The following is a 24443-nucleotide window of genomic DNA, read 5'->3' on the forward strand; positions in this document are numbered from 1 at the left end:
TCACCAAACTGCATCACTAGGCATTCGCTGAATTGTAATGCTGGAGAGAAGCGGAAAAGTGGAATGCCAAAGAACACACTACGTCGAGAAATCGAAGCAGATATGAAAAGAATGAATAATAAATGGAAATAGTTGGAAAGGATTTTCCATGACAGAATTGGATGGAGAGTGTTGGTGGGCGGCCTGTGCTCCTCGACGAGGCTAACATACGTAAGTAAGTACGTAAGTCAATTGACGACAACATACAAAAGAATAAAGTACTGAATACATTTAAATATAAACTCCAGATTATTTTCACTTTAATTATTTCTAATGAAACAACCAATTAAAATCATTTGTGCTTGTAATTTAAAATAGGACTAATTTTTCTGAAATAAACAAATGAATTTGTTAAGTATGAAAGAAAAATTTTTTTCACAAATTATATTTTGATTCGTTTATGATTGATCAGTTTGTTTGATCCAATGAGATTATTTCAAATGGTTAAAAATTTATCAAAAAATTTTAAATATTAAAAAAAACTGATTCAGAAAGACAAAAAGTGATTTTACTTAAAGGATATTTTATTTAATATGGATAAGTATTATTCTAGTAATAATAATAATAATAATAATAATAATAATAATAATAATAATGTAATACGTATTTCATGAAAAACATGAAATTTCAATAGTAAATTTATTGATAACATTATTACATTTATCATTAAATGAACATGTGGTTTTGGAATAATGCAATATGTGGATTTTGTACTCGGGTTCCAAATGTATTTATTGGCGTAAGTGAAAATTATATTGATCTCATTAAAATCTTATCTAAGAATGAACTTTTATACGATAATTTCTGAAATTTTTTTCTTACATAATTATGTTAATCTATTTTTACCAGCAATTGATGTTTGAACCAGTTTGTTTGTTTTATCAACAACAATGACAACAACAAAAACAAATCAAAATAGAACTATTTGAAATGAATTAAGGAATTAATCTAACCCTCCAACAAGATCATGTGATGTTTAGTTGATTGTAGATACTATATTCAGTTGACAGTAATATTATCAATATTCTAAAGATTACAAAAATGAACCCAATAAAATCATTTTACTAAGTTAATTTATATACACACAGTTACTAATCGATTGATATTATATTTAATTGTTTACAGTTTGTTGGTAATTATTAATTCTATTGAAGTGTTATATTTGTTGTTAATCAACAAAATGATCTTTCAGTTAATTCTATAAATTAAATTATTAGGCAAGCTTTCATTTGTAAATTAAATATTTATTATCTTGAAAGTTTTATTTTAGGGACAATACGTTGAATCATATACTTTTTTTATTACAAGAAAATGAAAATGTCAGTATTTGAAATCATGAGTCAAATAAAGCTGGACTACCATGGAAAAATTGAAGGAATTGGATGGCCGTTTCATCCCAGTATGGGACTCCTTATCAGTGCGCATCCACGATCACACATCGCGAGATTTGAACCTAGAGCCTATTAGTCTCGCGCACGAGCACTTAACCACTAGACTATTGAGCTGGCATCCAGCGATGTTATTGTCTAACTGCAACCACTCCACAGGATTGATAGGTCCCGGGTTCGAATCTTTCGAGGGGAGGGATCGTGGATGCGCACTTCTGAGGAGTCTCATACTGGGACGAAACGGCCGTCCAGTGCTTCCAGGTTTTCCATAGTGGTCTAGCATGAATCGACTCATGATTTCAGCTATTGAAATTTATGAAAATCTCCACGAAACGCTTTTCTGAAAATGAAAGAGATGTAAAAGAGATGTAAATTATATATTGAGAAATTAAGATCATAGTAAGATAAGCAATTATATTTGCGTAGAGATATTTTAGGAAAGATTGATGGTGTCTGATATACTATCTATTTAAATGAGAAATTATTATGAGTATTTAGTCTCTCATTGGATCATATCTGTATGTCACATACCATGAGATCCGAATGTAGAAACAAAACACACTGAAAATTATTGAAAACTAGTTTTTATATTCAAATTTAGAAAGCTATCGGTAATCGATCAATTCTGCTAGTGAATATCTTAATTTAGTGTTTACGATTACCAATCATAAATTCTTTGAATCAGTTTATATAGGAGATATTATGTTAAACATTTGATGTAGCGTTTTCTCTCTGTATTCATACAACCACATCAAAGAAGAAAGTGATCGTTTAATGACTAACCTTCATTTAATTAGTTTATATATATTAAGGTTATTGGTATAAATGTCAATCATTTTAATTCCTGATAATAAAAACTAAAAAACAATTGATCTAAATAAGGTTTATTTGTTATATTTGTTAGTGATCCATTAACATTTAAGAAATATTTTCAAGTCTACATATTCAATAATTTGTCCCATATAGTATTTTGTCATTTAGGCATATAGAACTTAACAAACAATTACTTACTTACGCCGGTTACTACTCGTGGAGGAGCATAAACCGCTCACTAGCACTCTCCATCCAACCCTGTCCGTTAAAATCCTCCCCAGATCTTTCAGCTTGTTATTCATCTTTTTCATATCTGCTTCGATTTCTCGACGTAGTGTGTTCTTTGGCATTCCACTTTTCCGCTTCTCTCCAGCATTACAATTCAGCGAATGCCTAGTGATGCAGTTTGGTGATCTCTACAATGTATGTTCTATCCACTTCCAATGTCTTGTCCTAATTTCCTACTAAGCTGCAAGCTTGTTTGTTCTCTCTCACAGTTGGCTGTTGTTCATGGTATCCAGTCAACGGATATTAAATATTTTGCGTAGACAACTATTTATAAATACTTGTACGTTCTTGATGATGGTTGTAGTATTTCTCGAAGTTTCAACTCCATACAGTAGAACTGTTGTGACATTCGTATTGAAGATTGTGACTTTGATATTAGTTGACAGATAGTCGTTTTGATTTCCATATGATCTTCAGTTGTCAAACAATAGTGAAGTATTACATATTTATTTTCTGGTAATATTAATGGGCGTTTCTGAAATAACTAGATTTTATCGAATGAAATAACTTTAATTAGTTTAAAAAGCTTTTAATTATTTACTTAATCCATTATATCCTAGTTAAAGGAAAGATAATATGCACATTTGTCATTTAATTTTTTTTGTCAAATACACTGTTCGATAGATTTATTAGTATTGTAAATTGAATGAATGTAAATAAGGATTTTACATTTTTTAAATTGATTGTGAAATGCTTATTATTACTTAGGTAATTGAGTGTTTCAATGATTCTGTGATAGTTCATTCTTTTTAAATGAAATATTAAGTACTATACGAATTTAGTATACTACTACATAATTACAGCTTGATATTTACTATATATAAATAATTGAATTCCATAGTAACTGGCTAACAATAATTATGAGAAAAGAAGAATTGCTTCAAGTATATTGGTATTTGATTAACGAAAAATGATTTGAATCTTTATTATTGTTTTCAATATTTACTTTATATTTTTAGCTAAATATACAATAAGAATATATGTGATTCATTCGTTATTGACTAATAACATGATGGATATGTCGCTTGATCTTTTGGATTGGTTAAAATTAGAACTTGACACAGTTGGATACCGGCTCAGTGGTTTAGTGGTTAAGCACTCACACTCGAGACTGATAGGTCCTGGGTTCGAATCTCGTGGATGTGCACTGCTGAGGAGTTTCATACTGGGACGAAACGACCGTCCAATGCTTCAGCGTTTTTCATGGTTGTCTAGCTTCAATTGACTCATGATCCCAACTATTTTAATAACATCATTATTAGAAGTTTATTATTATTAGCTTCACTCAATATTATATTTTCGGTGCATTATAGAATTCTCAGCACAAAGTATTTCAGCTAGTTTCTATTTCTTATTTCTTGATCGATTTTGATGATAAATATTCAGTGATTGGCAATAAGGTATTAGCATTTCAAAAGTCGACATCTGGATAATATTGCCATCCATCATGATGTATATGATTGTATGTTTTTGCAAATTGTACAGCGAAAGGTATTAAACATTTCACAAACGCATCTGAATAGATTATGCAATTAATTGATATAGTGATCTGTTAAGACAAATAAGGAAACTGATGACTTATTAAAATATCTTGATAGCAGGAACAGGTAGCCCAAATATTCAAGCAGGCAGCTTTAGATAATGACTTACATTCTAAATACATTAGTTTATGGGAATTGAATATCATTAAAGTTGACGATTCTACTTTAGATAAGTGCTTACAGTTACAAAACGTATGGAAATAAATACCAATCAGTCAAATAAATGAAATAATGTTTTATATGACATTTAAAAATGAACTTATTATTTCATATTTTTGAGACAGTTGTATGGTATAAACAATTCATGACGATCATTAATATCCAAAACGTACTATTTATTGGTCTTATATATATAGAAAGCCTATTGCTGACAATCGAAAGTAGAACAAACGATTTTATATATTAAATTCAAAGTTTATTTTTTCCCTCTTATTAGTTGTTATTTAATATCGCTCATTTATTCAATTCGAGTGTATCAGTTAAATTCTTCATTTTAACATGATTAATAAACTTAGTCCACTATTATTGATTTAAATATCTTCTATATGATATACAAGAGTATCTCTTTGTTTTTAAACATTTTCCAGAATATAATCGTTAATTCATTAGAATGTTTGACAAGAATTATGTATGCAAAAACATAATTGGTAGATCTCATCTTTTTAAAAAGAAATAGAAATGGTTAGAAACATGTTTATCTAACTAATTATTCTATGAATAATGATATATCACTTCATTTAACTTTAGATACGTAGAAAAAAATACAGGTTTCATTTTGTTTCAAAGAGTTCTATTTAATATCATCATCGACTTATTTTATTATATTCTAATGGAATTTTGTTCTTTGAGCTAGATGGTTTAGTCATGGAACTATCATTGTTCTTCTGAATGACATTATCAGTACAAACTTCAGGTAGCTACAAAATTTCACCACCATTTTATTCTATTCTATTATAACATAATTATTTTTCTTTACTATGTACAAAATAATTATTATTTCACATTTATCAATCAATGAGATTTGATCATTCTGAAAAGTTAAACATTGCCAATTTTGGAATATTTCAACATTTAATCAGTAATTTGTATATAAAAAACCGTATAGGTATCAAATATCTAATAGTTTTACACCAATTACAATTGAGTATTATAATCGATGACTAGTAAATTATTTTTCATTGTTAGATTTATATATTTTAATATATGAATTAATTGCACGAAATATACAAACTAACATAGATAGATCTAAATAACTGATATATCTTTCCCTTTTTATCACAATCCTACAGTAAGTTGGTTACTGTCAGTCAAATAAATGTGGAATCATTAAAATAACGGAATACACTAATAGTTGTTTATTTAAATTTCATCCTCAACTTTTTATTTGTAAATAATAATAAAAATAATCTTGTAGTTAAAATTCTTATTATATAAATAGTGACCAAGAAAAATACTAGCACTGGTAATTTTTATGACATCGAACCCAATAAGATACTTACTGCTTGTTACTACGGACTATACTGAAAAGTGGTGCATGAAGAACAACTGACAGATTCATTTCGAGTGAAGATCAGTGTCAAACAAAACTGATTACTCTCTCTCACTTTCTTCTGGTAGTTGACTGGATTATGAAAACGTTCATATCTCAGGGAAGGCACGGTATACAGTGGACAGTTTGCATGCAATTAGAGGATATGGAATTCGCTGATGATCTAGCTCTTCTATCTCTTACACACTAACAAAGGCAGATGAAGATTACCAGCGTAGTAACAGTCTCTGTATCATTAGGCTTCTGTTATATCCAGAAGTTGGATTTTTGCTATACCGCACTCGACCGCTTGAACTCTCCAAGTTACTAGTTAGAAGATAGAAGACAAGTGTAAAAAGTTCTTTACCCAAACATTGTCAAATATGATAGACTTGATGGAGATGCTCTGGAAGAGGCGGAAATGTTTACATATCTGCGTAGCATTATCAATAAACAAGGAGGGTCGGATACAGACGTAAAGTTAAAGATTGGTAAAGGAAGGGCGGCATTCCTACAATTGAAGAACATATGGAACTCAAAACAATTATCTGTCAACCAATATCAAAGTCACAATCTTCAATACGAATGTCACAACAGTTCTACTGTATGGAGTTGAAACTTCGAGAAATACTACAACCATCATCAAGAACGTACAAGTATTTATAAATAGTTGTCTACGCAAAATATTTAATATCCGTTGACTGGATACCATGAACAACAGCCAACTGTGAGAGAGAACAAACAAGCTTGCAGCTTAGTAGGAAATTAGGACAAGACATTGGAAGTGGATAGGACATGCATTGAGGAAATCATAAACTTGCATCAGGATGAAATCGCTAACCTGTAATGCTGAATAGAAGCGGAAAAGTGGAATTCCAAACAACACATTACGTCAGGAATTTAAGGAACACTTCAAAAGAATGAATATTAATTCGAAAAAACTGGAAAGGATAACCTAGGATAGAGTTGGATAGATAATGAAAGTCAGCGGCTTATACTCCTCCATGAGGGGTGCCAGGAGTAATTAAACACTTGGCACAACATTACAAAGACTGATATCGTTCGATTTAAAGAAAAGAGTAAAATTACAGATAAAAATTTACTTATCAACCAATCATTCAACTACAACTGATCAAAGCTATATTATGAATGACAATGAGATATATATTGTTTTAAATGTTTGGTCAATAGATAAATTGAAATACATCGAACCGGATGTATTAAATATTATCATATCTGTACCGTTTATAATATCAATAAAATTAATTACTTTAATTGAGAAATCTGAATACTCATTGAATGATATATTTGTTTCTTTCTTAACGATATTCATTTATATCATAATACGATTATTATGTTTGTTTGTACTTCAGCATAGATATGTATCGTTAAAGAAGCTGATTATTTTAACGTATATTAACAGATTTCAAATTATGTTAAAGTAACAGGTCAATTACAATGACCTACATTTCCTAACTGAACTTCCTATTAATCACATAAATATGTTTATGAATTATAATATGAAATTAAAAAAAAGATTACAATTTAAGGCGTTGGCTTATTTTTAGGCAATTTATAGTAAATAAATAGCTCACAGTGTAAGAAATCAATATAATAGTTAATATCAATGATCAAACTGATAGATAATACGAAAGAGAGATTGATTTAAAAGCCAAATCACTATGTATTTTATATGAAACAGAGCTGATACTGTCAGGTTATAATTGAGTAACCATATTTCATTTTAGAACAATAAAGGACTATTTTAGGTTATTCCACATGAAATATATTGTTGTTATTATTAATAAACAAACCTTCTACTTTCATTTCTTCAAGATAAATTTCATATGGTCTATTCTATTTTGAAGAAAACTATCAAACATCATTCCATTACGAAATCTATGGAAAGATTTATTTTAATTTGTTTATTACTTACAAAATGGAAATATTCTTCACAAAAGATATAACTGACACACTTTTTTCTCAAAAGGTTTTGTGGACATTTTATTGGTTTAATAGTTAAATTCATGAGTAATTGGTTGACGTTAGACACTAACACCGTTGGATGTCGGCTCAGTGGTCTGGAGTTTAATCATTCACGCGCGAAACCGATAGTTCCTGCATTTAAATCCCATAGGCGGGATCGTGAATGATCATTGCTGAGAAGTTCTATACTAGAATGAAACGGCCGTCCAGTGCTTTGAGGTTTTCCATAGTGATCTAGCTTCGGTCGACTCATGAATCCAACTATTGCATTTTTTTCTCCTATTATTTATTTGCATAAATATTTCTCGGAATGTAATTATTTGTCAGTTATTATATACAACCTATCGAAAAGTCAGTAATGTCAAGGCGGATTTTCTTAAACTAACATAACACTTTGCTCATCTTTATCTATTGGAGAAACAGTTTACTTAGATTAGTTAAGATGTGAGTATTAAACCATCTTTTGTTATGCTTAATCATAAAAAACCAATTAATATTCTATTATTTATATCTGAATAGTTTATGAAGTTTTATATAAAGTTATTTAAATGAAATAAAGTAAACATCCATCAATACAAACTAAAATATGAATATGGAAATTGAAGTCAGTAATTGCGCTTCTCATTCAGAATGTTTCATTTTATTTATTTATATCTGTTTTTTTATTCAACAAATAAACCAGGTATTTGAGTCAATAAAAATTTTAATAAAATATTTATTTATTATACATTAAATTATGTTGTGAGATAATAACTCAATGGAGACAATGATGGATATGTCGCTCACTTTCATAGATCAGTTGAAGTTAGACATTAACACTTTTGAATGGCAACTTAATGATCAAGAATTTAAGCATTCACGCATTTGACCGATAAGCCCTGGATTTGAATCTCTCGAGGCTATTTAATGAATACACACTGCTGAAAAGTCTCATCACAGGACGAAACGATCATTCAGTACTTCCAAGATTTCTCACGGTGATCTAACTTCAATTAACTCATGATCTCAACTATTAAAAATTGGATTATATTTTAAAATAAACCTTTTCATAGAAACAATCATCTATACTCGTATCAATTTTACAAATAAATAAAAGTATACTATTTTTAGATACATTTTTTTTAAATCTAAATCAATTCAATTACTTGATTGATTGTTACATTTTCGGTACTTTAATCGAAAAGTTTTTTTTATTTTTATTTGGTTTTTAAAATTTGTTTTATCCAGTTAAAATAAATTTAAAATTGTATAAAACTATTATTATTAACAAAACAAATTATGAAATTTAAATAAATTGTAACAGAATGAATCATATTTTATGGAATGATACATTTAAATGTTTAATTTTGGTTCAAAAATTTGGTTCGAAAAAAAACAGATGGGGATTTATTAGGTTAAAATATGATAATAGAAAAGTTTATTAGATAATTACGTAATCAGTTTATGATGGTAACTTGGAGATTAACTTTTTTATGTATAACAGCAAACAAACGATAAAATCGATAATGAGTTCTTTTACTATCATCAGTGATTTATTTATTTGTTTAGTAGAAAATGATGTTATTTGGGGGGGGGGAACATTAAAATTCAAGTTTATATAAAATTTCTCTGAAAAATTCCTATTATAAACGAAAAATTACTATTAAAATATACTATGAATGTATATTTCAAATTCAATGATGAAATCTATAGACAAATAGATGATGTCGTGATGAGTTCATCTCTAGACCCTATATTGGCTGACAGTTTTCCTATCTAAACTAGGAAACACCCCACTAGTACAATTACATCATTTGAATTATTATTATTAATAATTTTATAAAACATAATTATCCGAATGAAGAATATTCTTTTCAATAATAATCTCATGAGGTTCAACAATTATCTCATATCCAAATTAATAATCCATAAAACTGGCCAGATTTAAGGCAGAGTACATCCTTTAAAATTGCAATGTATGAATCAAGAATTGTTGTTTGTCATATAAAATCAAATCAAATCGTTAATGTTGGGGTTGAATAATATGAAGTATTCACTTAAAGCAGTTTATAAGCGAGATGAAATTGTGAGATAAATGGTCAGAATAAATTATTAATTATTTGGCCCCGAAGTTGGCCAGGGTAAAAGGAGCGGTTGGACATATTTCTTTTGGAAGCAAAGTTCTGACTTTTTGATCCGAATAGCAGTTGGTTCGGCCCTCTGCAAGATTCTCAGTCTGACGGAATTAGGTAGACTGCTGTTAACATGATATATTATTTCGAAAGATTGCTGAGTGTTGGCTGTATGTCCCGTCTGAATTAAATGCGTTAAATTGGAGCTGTGAATTGATCGTAGGCGATATGATTATAATAGAAAATAACAGGTATGATTCAAATCAGATATTTGAGAAAAAAGTGACTTGAAACTGTAAGTTGTAGTGTGATATTAAACATGGTAAGTGTTATCGTATGTAGTGGACGAAAACATAAGTGGAGACAATTGAATGTAATTTAACACAAAATTACAGAACATCTTAGTGAAATCTGGGAACTATACAGTAAATACTTCATTTGCAAAATGTAAATTAATTGTCTCAAACTTCACTGTTCCTTCATTTTTACAGCAATCATTCACTATTCTCGTTCTCTTTTCTTCGATCTTCTTAATCATCTGCTGTCAGTTATTTCATTTCCGATTGATGATACATACTACTTGTATCTATCGACATCAGTAGCACACACCATATTATTAGTAAGGCCAGATCTAATATGTGAAATAAATACAATTTTTCCCCTGTCAAATGAAATTTTCATTTATTTTCTTATATTGGATGTTTATCAAAGCATTTATCGTAACATGATGTAAAAGAACTTAGAAACACTCATTATGAGGCTATATTCATTAGAACAGTTTATATATTTAGGCGCATAAAACGAAGTTTGTTTCATTTATTAAAACCTTAAATATTGTTTTCAACAATCCGTTGTACTATTTAAACTTGGATTAATTTTAATTTGGTTATTTATTCTCTGAAGAAGTGACTTACACTAAGTCACGAAACGTCAGAAAATCTAATTTTCTACTCATTGGGATATTACAAATATATTATTTTTATTTATAACAGTCAACTCAATGCTCAATTTATTCGAAATTATCAAATCAAACCTTGGTAGTGATACCTACTTACATTGTTTGATTCGTCGAGATGTATATAATTTGATTGGAATTACGAAATGGTGATCTAAATAAATCATTTAAGCGAACTAATGATTGTTCCTGCATTTTCATACCAATTGTTTTCTGTTCTAGTTTTTTTTCCTTCTCGATCTTCTGCTGCCAGACATTTTAATCCGGACTATCGTTATATACTACTTATGTCAATATAAGTAGCACACGTATACCAATAACATATATTTAAAGTAATTTTTCATGAAATTTGTCAACTTATTTAAAATAGATTTTATAGTTGAATACTTAAAATATGATAAAAATTGATCTATGAAGAAAGGTATATTTTGTTTATCCGTTTGAGTACAGATAATATAATCCAATGTAAAGGTAAACATTTCACAGGTTGAGTACTAATTCATAAGATCAATACTTTAATATGATTTTACAGATAGAACCCTTTTGTAAACTAGTGCATATCAAGGAGAAAAAACATTTTACACTATACAAACATTTAATAGTTTGTTTTATTCTTCTCAATAATCTAAATCAAACTTGACAATTCAACTTTGAGTAATAAATTACAAAATTTTATTTATTTTGAAATGATGACAAATGAAATATTGTTAAAAGCAACATCAACAACAACAAAACAAAAACAATATAAGGAATATAGTTCATTATCTTATGAATGCATCTATAAACTCTGATTGAATATTGACAATACATGATTATAGTAAATGGTAATTTCAATCTATCCCAATTAGATTTAATGATTAGCAATATCCAATGCATAGAATATTTTATTGTCATTTCAACTTATTAAGAAAAGGGAAGATATTTTAATCTGTCTAATTGTTCTGTATCTATTTATTAATGATGCTTAAATGATATTTAGACAGTGATGTGATATTTCGACGTTAATATCAGTTGGATATTGAGTTCATATTTTTTTCAATATGGTATTAAAGAAAATGTCTTAACATATTAATTCATTGTACCTTAACACTCATCCATAATGATATAAGTATCATATTGGAATAAATTAAAGTAATAACTGAAAAAATAGAAAAATATTCTAGACAATTAAATAGCTATACGTTTTTTGCTTTGAAACTTCAAGTAAATAAATAAATTTTTGTTGACTAACCTCTAGTTTTTGAAGATTCTCTCATAAAATATGTCTGACAAATAACATTACATGATTTAATTATTATTGTGCTCAAATGCCCCGGCACGGCCGAGAGTGTGGAGAATCAGCTTTTCTTCTCGAAATACTATCACATGGCCACGCGTATACAGTCACTGCCAGAGAAGTTCTACTCATTGTCTTCTCGCCGCGGGGTTGTTATTTACGAAATTGAGAGTACAAAAAGCGAAAGTTCGGTGCTTTAACTGGGTTTATGGACATATTGAGTCTACCCAGGGAAGTTGAAAAACCTTGATTCCAAATCAATAGTGAACATGGGTTCTAGTATCCTAAAAGAACAAATGGCGTATGAACCAATCGTTGGCCACCGGATACTATGGGACAGCATCTCATTACGTTTCTTCATTGTCTTGTGGATTAGACTTTCATGTCAAAGGCTCCATGTATGGCCCTCTAGAAAAACCACCTACTTCGGTTTGAGCAGCCGGACAATATTCCAGCCTTCACACAAGTCGAATGATTTATCTGACGCACCTCTATTAGGAGCCTTCTTGTACCACTGTTTATGTGTTTAAATAAATAAATAAATAAAATCGAATCATTAGTTTGTTTTATTTATTCAGAAAGGGGTTCTGTGGATATTATAGTAATTTCATTGTTCGATTCATGAGTCAGTTGAAGCTAGACCATCATAGAAAACTTGGAAGCACTAGACAACCATTTCGTTTTAGTATGGGACTCCTCAGCAGTGCTCATCCATGATCCCGCTCGTGGGATTCAATGCCAGGACCTATCGATCTAGCACGTGAATGCTTAAACTCTAAACCACTGAGTCGGTATCCAACGATGTTAATGTCTAACCTTTTATTTAAGTAAAGAATATATTTAATCAAGAAGAACGTATTCGTTTCATTAAGACTGGAAGCTATTTTCTAAATCATTCTTCATGAATTTAGATGCGTTTCTATTTACATGACTAAAACAATAAGGCGAGATTAAGTAAACTGTTAAACCAGAAATTATCTAACAGATTGTGACATAAAATTTTATTGGTTATTGTTCATTTCAATGATTATTCATTTAACCTAGTCATCTGAAGTGATTAAGACTTATAAAATGATTTTTACTTATGGAAAAAATCAATAACTATTTCAATATCCCTGAAAATCTGACTGTTTGCCAGGTTTGTAAAAGAAACACTATGACTAAGACTTCATTCTGTAAACATTAAAGATTAAACATTATCAGTGTTTTGTGAACAATATCTACAGTCTTCTTTTAAGAAATTTAAAACAATTAGTCCCTTTGATAAATTTCGACAATGATATTAGAAGACGGAGATTTTCAGAACTATGTGATATATTAGCGCAATACATTTCGAACAATCTGATCACACATAACGTACTTGTTAACAAATACAATCAAGTGACCCAATAAGAGTAGAGGATAAACACCCATCATCCTCTATTGCTAAACATATAATCGAAACAGGCCATAAGATTGATCTTAACTCGGCTTTTGTGGTGTTGTTTATAAGTGTAAAAGAGAGTATACTAAAGTTTATTGAAACCTTAGTCATACAAAAATTCAAAAACAGATTGTTCTTACCTTAAACCTACCCTGGTACCAGTGGCTTATTATCCAGAGTGATTAGGTTTCAAACTGTGTTCACAATATTATTAATACACTTATTATTACCCTTATCTCCTCTCACCCCATTTCCAGTCGAGTTGACCTTTTATTTTTATATATAAATGGTGAAATAAGATCACAGGATAGACAGACATCATCATCCATTGCGAAACATTTGATTGAGATGGGTCATAAGGTTGATATCAAATCAACATTTGTTGTGTTGTACAAAAGCCTTCAAGGACGTATACTAAGGTTTATTGAAGCCTTGGTTATACGAAAATCGAAACCCCCTTTATGTGTTCAAAAACAATTTGTACTTACACTAAACCTACCCTGGTAGTACTGATTTACTATTCAGAGTGGTAATCACATTTGTTTTTGTGTACTTTAATATGTTTCCTTTGTTATGACTTACCCTTTACCTGTCTAGTTGACATTTTAATTTTTCATATATAAATGTTCTTAACAAGTATATGTGTGATCAGATTGTTCGAAATGTATTGCGCTAATATATCACATAATTCTGATAATCTTCTGTTTATCAAAGAGTCTAATTGCTTTAAATCTCATCTTCTTTAAAAGGTATAAATGCAAATATTTTAAAAATATTACTGTATTCCTCTTAATTGTTTAAGCGAACATGGGTACTAAATAATGCATAAAGAAATACTGCCAATTCTCAATCTCCATAATATGTTGATTATCAATAAACTAAACACAATCAGTTTTATCAAATATAAATCAATTTAACAATTTTTATCAGATTTTCATAAACAATCATATAACCATAGAAATAATTAGATCAGTATAATTTATAACATTATATTAAGGATTCTTTAAGATAAACAAGTAAATTAACATATAAACTAATTGTATTGATTTTTGTTATAATTTATTACCTATTCTATAATGTGGAATAATTACTCAAGGAATTTTCTATTCTTTATGCTTTCAATGAAATTATGATAATATATGAAGAAGCTTATAAATTCTAGCATAACTATGTGAATGTTTTTCTTGTTTAAAAGAAAATGGGAACATTTAAATAAATGGATTATGAAGTAATAAACAGAAATGTTTTACAATTCATCAACAATATGTATGAATTATATACTCAGTTTTTAAACTAGTGACTGACTTCAAGAGGTATTTCCTGGAGTTCCAGTGAGAAGCCATGACCAGTGGAGCCTAACCGTGTTTGTTGTGAGATAGTAACGCACTGAAGACAATAGTTGCTGAATTTGATGGATTGGTTGAAGTTAGACATTAACACTGTTGGATGTCGGTTCAGTGGTATAGTGGTTGAGCGCCCACGCACGAAAGTGATAGGTTCTAAGTTCGAATCTTGCTAGACGGGATCGTGGTGCGCACATCTGGTCAGTCCCATACTAGAACAACAGGGTTGACTAACCTTTGATAACTCGAAAGAGTTAAAATATGTTAAGGGAGTAATGATTGTTAACTTAAATAGGACCACCTTGTCATTGAATACGGAGTTCGCATTGATCGGTATGTGACTTTATCATACAAACAAGAACAAGAAAACTAAATCGTTAAAAATTTGCTTTAGATGATGTAAGTGTATTCATTTGTATTCTCTATACTTCACTGGGATATTTAACTATGAATGTTTTAGTATCAGCATACTCATTATATGTAGAGCTTAAAAACATATCACCAAATAAACCAGAATTTTAATCAGTTTGTTTAAGCTACTGTAAATTGTACTTCATAAAAAATCAAACTATAAAGTCGGCATCAATTGCTGTCACGATAACATCTAAAATCATTCCCATTGTTATTTAGGACTGCCATTGATCAGTCTCTTGTTGGCATATATGCATCCTGTGTGGATTGACTCGATATAGCCTTAAGTCACAAGCTTTTTAAACAAAGATGGATAGTAGCCAGTAGTGGAATCCAGTTTGACGCACGTTTCGTCCTATTCTTGACTCGTCAGGTTGATGTAACTGCACCGCAGAGTTCATGTTCACTTCAAGACTCAAACCCAGTACCATTTTCTTCAAATGGGAAGATCCAAATAAAACAACATCAAGTGAATTTAAACTTCAAACCATTGCACAAGCAAGTGGCTATCAGGACTCAGTAGCTAAATGGGTAACATGATGGCGTTTGAAGTGACCAGTGCTAAGTTCGAGTACCGGAGTTGAACATCAACTCTGAGATGCAGATCTATCCAGCTGACTAATCCCAAATAGAACGAACCGCACATTAAACTGGATTCCTCTGCTAGCCACTATCCATCTTTGATCTAAAACAATATTCTAATCATCAAAAAGTTATTTTAATAATATAACAGACTGATCAAAATGGTATGATTTCTTTAAGTGTAGTTTTCTTTTTCAGTAGTTCTTAAATGACTTAATGAAATTTCTAAATACATAATTAATATTCGGTTAACACAATAATAATATCAAAGAGTAAAACAATAAAATTTGGATTCGTTTTTCTTTCTTACATAAAAATGGAAAAACCATTTTTGTAAATTACATTGGTATTTTCGAATTACCAAACAAGACAATGTTAAAATGTTTAGTTTAGTAAATTTATTGAAATGACTATAATCTCCACATGAACTTCTCTTGATACTTATGTTAGTCTTTATCATTAAGTCTAACATATATTATGTCATAATTGTAGCCAGTTCAAAGAGAGAGAGAGAGAGAGAGAAGACTTAAAATGATTAATCACTTATTGTAATTTAAATATATAACTTGTATTATATCTAAAAATAAAATTGTAATTTTATCTTTATAGAAAAATGTATAGTTTGTGTAAAAATGTAGTTTAGACATTAATAAATGAAATGGAATGACATTAATATTAACATCATTAAATTAAAGGATAAAATTACATCCTGTAAATTGTATTTCATTTTTGTTTTTGTATATTGTTCCTTTTTTTCTTTTTTTCTTCCGTCTTTTCTTTCTCTTCTTTTTTCTTCTGCTTTATTAAAATCTACTTTCAATTTCTCATTTATCATTTATTAAGGATAGTTGTACAAAAAAATAATACTAAAATAGGATTTTTTCCATGTTTTTGTCTCTTTTGTCGAAAAATTTGATTTTTTTCTTTTATTTGTTTGCTAAGTAACAGAAAATGGAAATATAAGATGAATAGTGGCTAGTGGTAGAGTCTAGGATGAGTGTTTCATTCATTTTTGCTTAGAATTACAGGTAGTACATATAGTATGCACATATACCAATGAAAAAACTGATCAATTTCAGTCTTGAACATCAATGGGAAGATTCAACTAAACGATATTAAGTGAATTTAAAATATGAGATTGTTTGATTGAAAAAAACTACTAAACAACCATATTCATTGTAAGATATAAATTAATTTATATTGATTGGTTTAAAAGTATAATAACATTATATGAGGTCACTAGTAAAGTAATGAATACAAGTATCTATTAGGTTCATTTAAAACTTTATATGTTAATTCACTTGGTATTGTTTTTACTTGAATCTTCCCATTGTTGTTTAGGACGGCAATTGATCATATGTAAATGAGAGACTGATCAATTGCAGTCCTAAACGTCAATGGTAAGATTCAAGTAAAAACAATATCAAGTGGATTAAACTTCACCCCATTGCACAAGCAGGTGGCTATCAGGACTCAGTAGCTAAATGGATAACGTGATGGCGTTTGAAGCGAACGGTACTGGATTCAAGTCTCAGAGTAAACATCAACTCTGAGATGCAGATCTATCCAGCTGATGAGTCCCACATAGGACGAAACGCGCATCAAACTGGATTCCTCTGCTAGCCACTATCCATGTTTTTTTATATGTTAGTCTCTACACTATTGAGACCTTTTTAAATAGAAAGTAAAAGGAGTTAGATGATAGATTTTTATATACTTCTACACTTAAGTCAACCGCTAATTGGACTTGTTAGATATATTCTACTTTATATTTTAAAAAGTATAAATTTATTGCCCATATCTGTCTGGTTGGTAAAGTAGTATAACTTTTAAAACATATCAGTCTAGGGTTGTGGAGATTATTTTGTTCTTGATTGAGATCACGAACTGAGTGATGTTAGGCCACCATTGAAAACTTGAAAGAACTGTACGGCTGTTTCTTTATATTGTGGAACTCCTCATCAGTGCGCATCCATGATCCCGCTCTCGGGATTATTAATTATTAACAATTGAATGACAAGTCACAATCTGTTTTTGTTTTCGTATTTAATATGTCATTTTTCAATATAATTTTCTTTTCAAAAATATTTTTACTAGAAGTCGGAGATAAATTCCGTGTTTTTTTAATGTTTACATATACGTAGTATCTTTTTGTGAATTACATCTATTCATATAAATTAAATTGAAAGGGGGGTGGGAAAGGACTGTCAGAAACTGAATAATAATATGTTTTTTTCTCCGTAGAATCGACTGAAATCTTTCATCCTACTAACTGAGATACTTTATTAATGATAATGACAAATGAATATTTCAATGAAATAGTTTAGCTTCTTAAAATTCTAGCACATATCAAATGACACAAGCGTTGATATGCATAACATTATTAAAAATGAGTGACTATATGTGCAAAGTTTATACATTTATTCTGATAGTTTTATCCAATAATTCATCAGTATTAACTAAATATTCATACGGTATACTTGAAAACCTTGATTTTTATGAATTTGATTCTTAGAAGAATAACACTGCGCAAAAAATAGATGTATAGTGTTGGTAAACATTATAGGAGTGATTTTAGGTAGTACTGTAGAAATTACATTACCATAAACTAGTTACCTTGTTTAGAACTTCTAAAATGGGAATATTTGTTAGTAATTTTGTTTGATAACTTTTATTGAACAAAATAGCTCAAATGGTGATAAGCTTATAACGAAAAATACATTTGAATACAACAAACGTTATTCATTGCAGAGAATTTGCTGAAGGTACAAAGAGTTATTCTGGGAATTACATAGTGTTGTATTAAGTGCTGTAGATTCAAATGTGTGTCGTTAAATGTCTCTTGAATGAAGTCTGTATACTTTATAAATTTACTATTAGCTAATTATATAGGTAATATTAAATATATGAATTAAAAGTACCTAATATACTGCATTTTTATAATATTTGTTTACTCTTAGTAGTATACTATCCTATTAATATTCTCTAAATATTGTAAAGCACTTCAAACATTTTTGATTAAGATCATGAATCGATCGACGTTCATATCCAGGATCCTGTGCTATTGATGAGTCCCATACTAGAACGAAATAGATGTCCAGTGCTTTCAGGTTTTCGATGGTGGTCTAAAATAGATCCCAATCAATAACTTAACAATCTCCACAATCCTATACTGAATTCACAAATTTTTTTTGGTATTTTACAGGAAATGTGTGTACAATAAATTAAATCGTAACGGACATAAAACTATACTAAACCCATTTGTTCGTAGTTTATCATTTCCATCATTAACTATTTTTAATTTACCTTTAGACAAAATAATCATCAATGAGTACGTTTAGTCTGAAACTTTATTTAAACTAGCATTGATATGAAGAGAAATATTTGTATTCATAATCGGCAAAACTAAAACTTAAAAATGTTTTACATTTTTTATCAGTAATTAGTTACCAAGTCTTTATCCCTGTAATATACACTTTACGTCAGTCAGTCAGTTAGAAACAACGTAGAACTTCGTACGTACGTAAATCTGTTCGAGTTGCCATACCACATCAGCACAAAGATGCAATTGTCGATTCAAATCCCGTAGTGGTAGAGGTAGCAAAAATATAAACAGTAATCGGAAAGATTAGGGTTTGAAGATGTTATTCAAGGAGTATAATTCGGTGAAATAAATTTCAAAAGAGAAAAAAAGAGACATGAAGAATTCGGAAGATTAGAATTTGGGAGAACACAATGAATGTATGCACCTGCGCCACTGCAAACGATTTTGAGCCATTTCATTCAAGGTCTCTAACCATCGGTTGCTATCGTCTCGCAGACCCCAACCAGGTAGTTTACATCTATCAACATGACTCAGTCCACTTGTCAGTGACTTCATGGATTTGTGCCATGTTTTGGTCTGGCCGCCCCTAGCTTTCTTCCAACTTACCGGGGCAGTTGGTGATCGGGCATACGTAACACGTGTCCCAGTCATCTCAACTGATGAAGTTTCACTACTTCATCAATTGATTCGCCATCCTTACCTAGTACCCGTTTTCTAAAAGCTGCATTACTTACTTGGTGGTCCCAGGATATACGAGCAATGCTTCAAAGACACCTTTGATATACACTGTAAAGGTATCATACGTATTATATTAATAGAATGTCTGTCTACCACGAATTTTACAAAATGATATTAATAAAATTAAGTAAAAATGGTAGTAATGTTATCAGTTACTAGTGCAGATAAACAAAGTAACAGTTTTCCTGCCATTGATATTGATTTATAAAATGATTGTTAAATGAACTTAAAAATTATTGTAATTCAATTAATCAGGGCCATATGAATTCGTTTGATAGTGGCTTTAGATATACCCTAATTATTATGCAATTGTTTTTGAGAAGTACTTTACGATATAATATTCTAATTGTGTTTTTTTTTAAGTCTTAAACTTTATATAACATGGTTAATAAGTCGTGTATAAGGTTATAAATGACAATTGGTTAGTTGTAAATAAACTTAAAAACCACTGTACAACTCATCAATTACTTCATGAATGAATAAATTCAGACTTTCAATATACAATTTATTAATTAATATCATACACCTAATTATCTATATAGTTCTATTGTAAAATTTATTATAAGTATGGTTTTGTTGATTTCATACTAAATGTTTTATCGTTTTTCTTATGTAGAGTATTTGTTGTTAAATTCATTTGTAGAGTAACACATATAAACTAAGAAAAGTGTTTGAGCCTAGGTTGTTCTCGTGCTATACTTTATATAGATGAAGATTTACACTTCATTTTATTAATAAGAGAGTTTTGACATTCTTTTCAGACATTAAGAGAAATTTATTGACTAAAACTTTATTATTGATTATATATGGTTGACTACCAATACTAGTATTTTGTCCTTGATTCTGAAGGCGTCAAAATGAATGAAAATAGAAAGAATGTTAGCGTTGTTCCATGAAAAATCTTTGGGTTTATAAACAAAGTCAAATTGAAATTTAAGGCTATAGTTTAAGTATGGGAGGAGTTAAATTATTGAAACTTTTGTACATTAAAAATATATAGTCTATACTTTTAAAATACTTTAAAATAGAGCGTACTTGGGATGGGTTTATTTTTGTTAACGTTCTTTGGTTTGCTATCATGTCTACGTTCTTATACTTTAATCCACAAACATTTAATTAACTTCAAGTGTATTTACAAATTAGGATAACTATCATTTCCATTGTTGAGATCATGAGTCAACTGAGGCTAGACAACCATGGAAAACCTGAAAGCATTGGACAGTTGTTCCTCCTATTGTGGGACTCTTCAGCAGTACGCATCCAAGATCCCTCCTCGCAGGATTCGGACCTGGGACCTATCAGTCTCGCACGCGAGCACTCGACCACTAAACCACTGGGCCCTCATGCAACGGTGTTAACGTCTAATTTCAACCAATCCACGAAATTGAGCGGCACATCCACCATTATCATCAGTGAATTACCATCTCACAACTGACCCGGTTGATCTAATATCTTCACAAAATCCCCTTCTGAAAATAACTATCATTTCAAATTATCTAAGTAACATTTAGCCAATGGACTACTTCTGCATTCATTTTTCAATGAAACCATATTAGTTCATTTTGATTTTACTTAATTATTACACTAACCAAATAAACTCAAGTTAAATACAATGTGTACATATATCAATTTTGTTCAACACAATTATATAACTTTCATTCAACAGACATTTCAATGAGCCATATTATGTTAGTCAAAGATGAAACGCCTGACTAAATTTTACAGACTATTTCTTCGTTTTCTTTCATTCTTTTTTTCTTTTTCCTTTTTAAAATAAACTTAAATTAATACTAAGAAAATTAATTTAAATCAGTTATAGGAGGCCAAATTATTTCATGCATAAGTTTAAAACTACAGTATTTTTGTTTGTTTCTTTTTTCTTTTCATTGAGCTAAGTCTAATGAAAAAGAAAAAAAAACAACAACAACAAGCCATACGGCGAAAAATTGGTTAAGATTAATTTCTAAACATATGAGATCAATTTAAATCTTTGTTAAAATTCACCAAGTACTTTGTGTTTTTTTCAGTGAATAAAATAAATAGACATTTCAGAAATGAAAAAGAAAAACATTGATCTATCATGCATTCTGTTAACTTTGTTAAAGATTTAATTATTATAGATAAGTTAATAGTTGAATTCATACGTCAATTAGAGCTAGATCACCATGGAAAACCTGGGAATATTGGATGGACGTTTCCTCCTAATATAGGATTATGGAAGATAATTGGATAGTAGAATGTCACAAAAATAAAACTCATTATATCTACATAGTGTAATGTATTTACATTTTTATACACTGTAAGTATACAGTGAGTAAATGTAAACTTTCTTTCGAATTTGTTATTTTAGTTTTTAGTAAATGAATGTAAGCAATTTGTTTGATATAAATACATTTTAAGAATTCAAGCATTTAACATACTTTAAAGAAAATTAGTTACTTGGAAAACTTTACAAATTTTTTCCTTATGAATTTAAGTGTTTCATTAGTTCATCTCTGTCAACTCTCTTTGAGCTCTTAATACTAATATAATTTCATATTGAATATCTTCAAAATGAAAGTATTTTTTGCAACAGATTCAAATATATATATGTATATGCAGAAAGAAGAATTGTATATCTTTTGAACAATCACACTAGTGGATATACAAAAAGATTGTTTTGATCAAGAGTAGAATTGGATCAAAAACTATTTCCGATTGAGATCAATATTTTTTGGCATATTTACAATTATATATATATAACAAGGATATATGGGATACAAGTAATTCATAAATGTTTCATTATGATTAGTAGAAAGTTTGTTGAGAAGAAACATAAATTGTGGGATTTAATAGTCTAACAATGTCTATATATAAACAGTTCAGTGTTACCTTTTCAGCCTTAAAGGCAAATCAGTGTTGTGTACCTAACATATGCCAATAATTGCTTACATTTCTTGCCTTTCAGTTGACATGAAATCTTTGTTGTAAAATCTCTTTACACCTATGTAGTTACTACAGTGCAGACAGTTTTCTGTTAAATTGTCATTGTTTGTTGTTTGTTCGATTGATTTATTTAAATTAAATAATAATAATGGCTAGCAATAAAATCCAGGACGCGCGTTTCGTCCTATTAGGAACTCGTCAGATGCACATTGGTAAATTATGGACTCTAGTGTTAACATATCGCAGCAAATAATTAAGGTATTATAAAAGTATCTAATATTTATCATACCAGATTCGAAGAATAAAGTAATATACATATTCATTTCTCATATGTAGTTCTTTTCTCACCTTATAATCACTGACTATTATATATAACACATTTATAATTCAAAATATCTAATTCTAGCCTCTGTCCGTTAAATGTTTTAATGTATTTATGATTAATGTATATAAATATATTAATTAATAATAATGTACTATTATTTTGATTCTTATCCTTAATTTAATGAGGCAACAGCTGTAAACCTGTTTCACGTTCAATAAAAGAAGAAAATGAATATTTGAATAGACTAAAAAGTATATCTCTTGTGAGGCAGTGACTCACTGAAGACAATAGTGGACGGTTTCGCAATATCGTGAATCGGTTGAAGTTAGACATTAACATCGTTTGATGCCAGCTCAGTGGTTTAGAGGTTAAGCGTTTGTGTGCAAGACTAATAGGTCGTGGGTTGGAATCTCGCGAGGCGGGATCGTGGATGCTTATTTCTGAGGAGTCTCATACTAGGACGAAACGGCCATCCAGTGCTTTCAGGTTTTTGATAGTGATCTTACATTCATCTATCCATGATACTTTTCTATTTTCATTATTATTTCTCCGAAAGTTGAAATTATTTATACATAAATTAGTTGTATATACTATTTATTTAACTACATATTCTATTATGTGATAGTGTCATATGAATATATCATACATGAGGTAATCATGAAGAGAATATCTTTAAACAAAAACTATGTGCAAACAAAGTAACATAGCAATAAAAATCACTTAACTATAGCAATATTTACACAGAATTACAAATTATGACAATAAAAAATAAAGACAACAGTTAAAAACAATAAGAAAGGTAAAACAATAAATTAAATAAAAATATGAATATTTATTATCAGAAGGTTTCGTGGAAATTTTAGTAATTTGATGGTTGAATTCATGAGTCAATTGAAGCTAGGTCACCATGGAAACCTGGAAGCACTGGACGGCAATTTCGTCCTAGTATGGAATCGCTCAACAGTGCACGACCACGATCCAGCCCCGTGAGACATTCACAAAATCCCTCTTTAATTATAATCATAATATACTCATTAGTGACTGTCTTTAGGAGTTATTTCCTGGAGTTCTAGTGAGAAACTGTGACCAGTGAATTTCAACTGGGTCTGTTGTGAGATAGTAACTCACTGATGACAATGGTGTATGATCGTACAACCTCGTGGATTGGTTGAATTTAAACATTAACACCACTGGATGTCAACTCAGTGATCTAGAGATGAAGCGTCCACGTGCAAGACCGACAGGTCCTTGGTTCAAATCTCGTGAGGCGGGACCGTGGATACGCACTGTTGAGAAGTCTTATACTAGAACGGAACAGCCATCCAGTTCTTCCAGGTTTTCTTTGGTGATTTATCTTTAATTGACTCATGAATCCAACCATTAAATTATTATTGTCATTATAACACCTAGGATGTACTTACTTACTTACTTACTTACGCCTATTAC

General features: G+C 29.8%; 1 protein-coding gene across 1 annotated transcript in view; it reads left to right on the plus strand.

Annotated features, from left to right (window-relative positions):
* Positions 1-635: 635 nt before the first annotated feature.
* The window catches only part of MS3_00003778 (uncharacterized protein), a gene marked incomplete at its 5' end in the record, with an annotated part of 57014 nt that continues 33206 nt past the window's right edge, over positions 636-24443 (plus strand). The window contains one exon of the mRNA XM_051211641.1: positions 636-778. Coding sequence (XP_051071726.1) covers positions 739-778 — 40 coding nt within the window. The remainder of the gene's footprint in view (positions 779-24443) is intronic.

Source organism: Schistosoma haematobium, chromosome ZW (assembly GCF_000699445.3).
Source record: "Schistosoma haematobium chromosome ZW, whole genome shotgun sequence".
Classification (NCBI taxonomy): domain Eukaryota; kingdom Metazoa; phylum Platyhelminthes; class Trematoda; order Strigeidida; family Schistosomatidae; genus Schistosoma; species Schistosoma haematobium.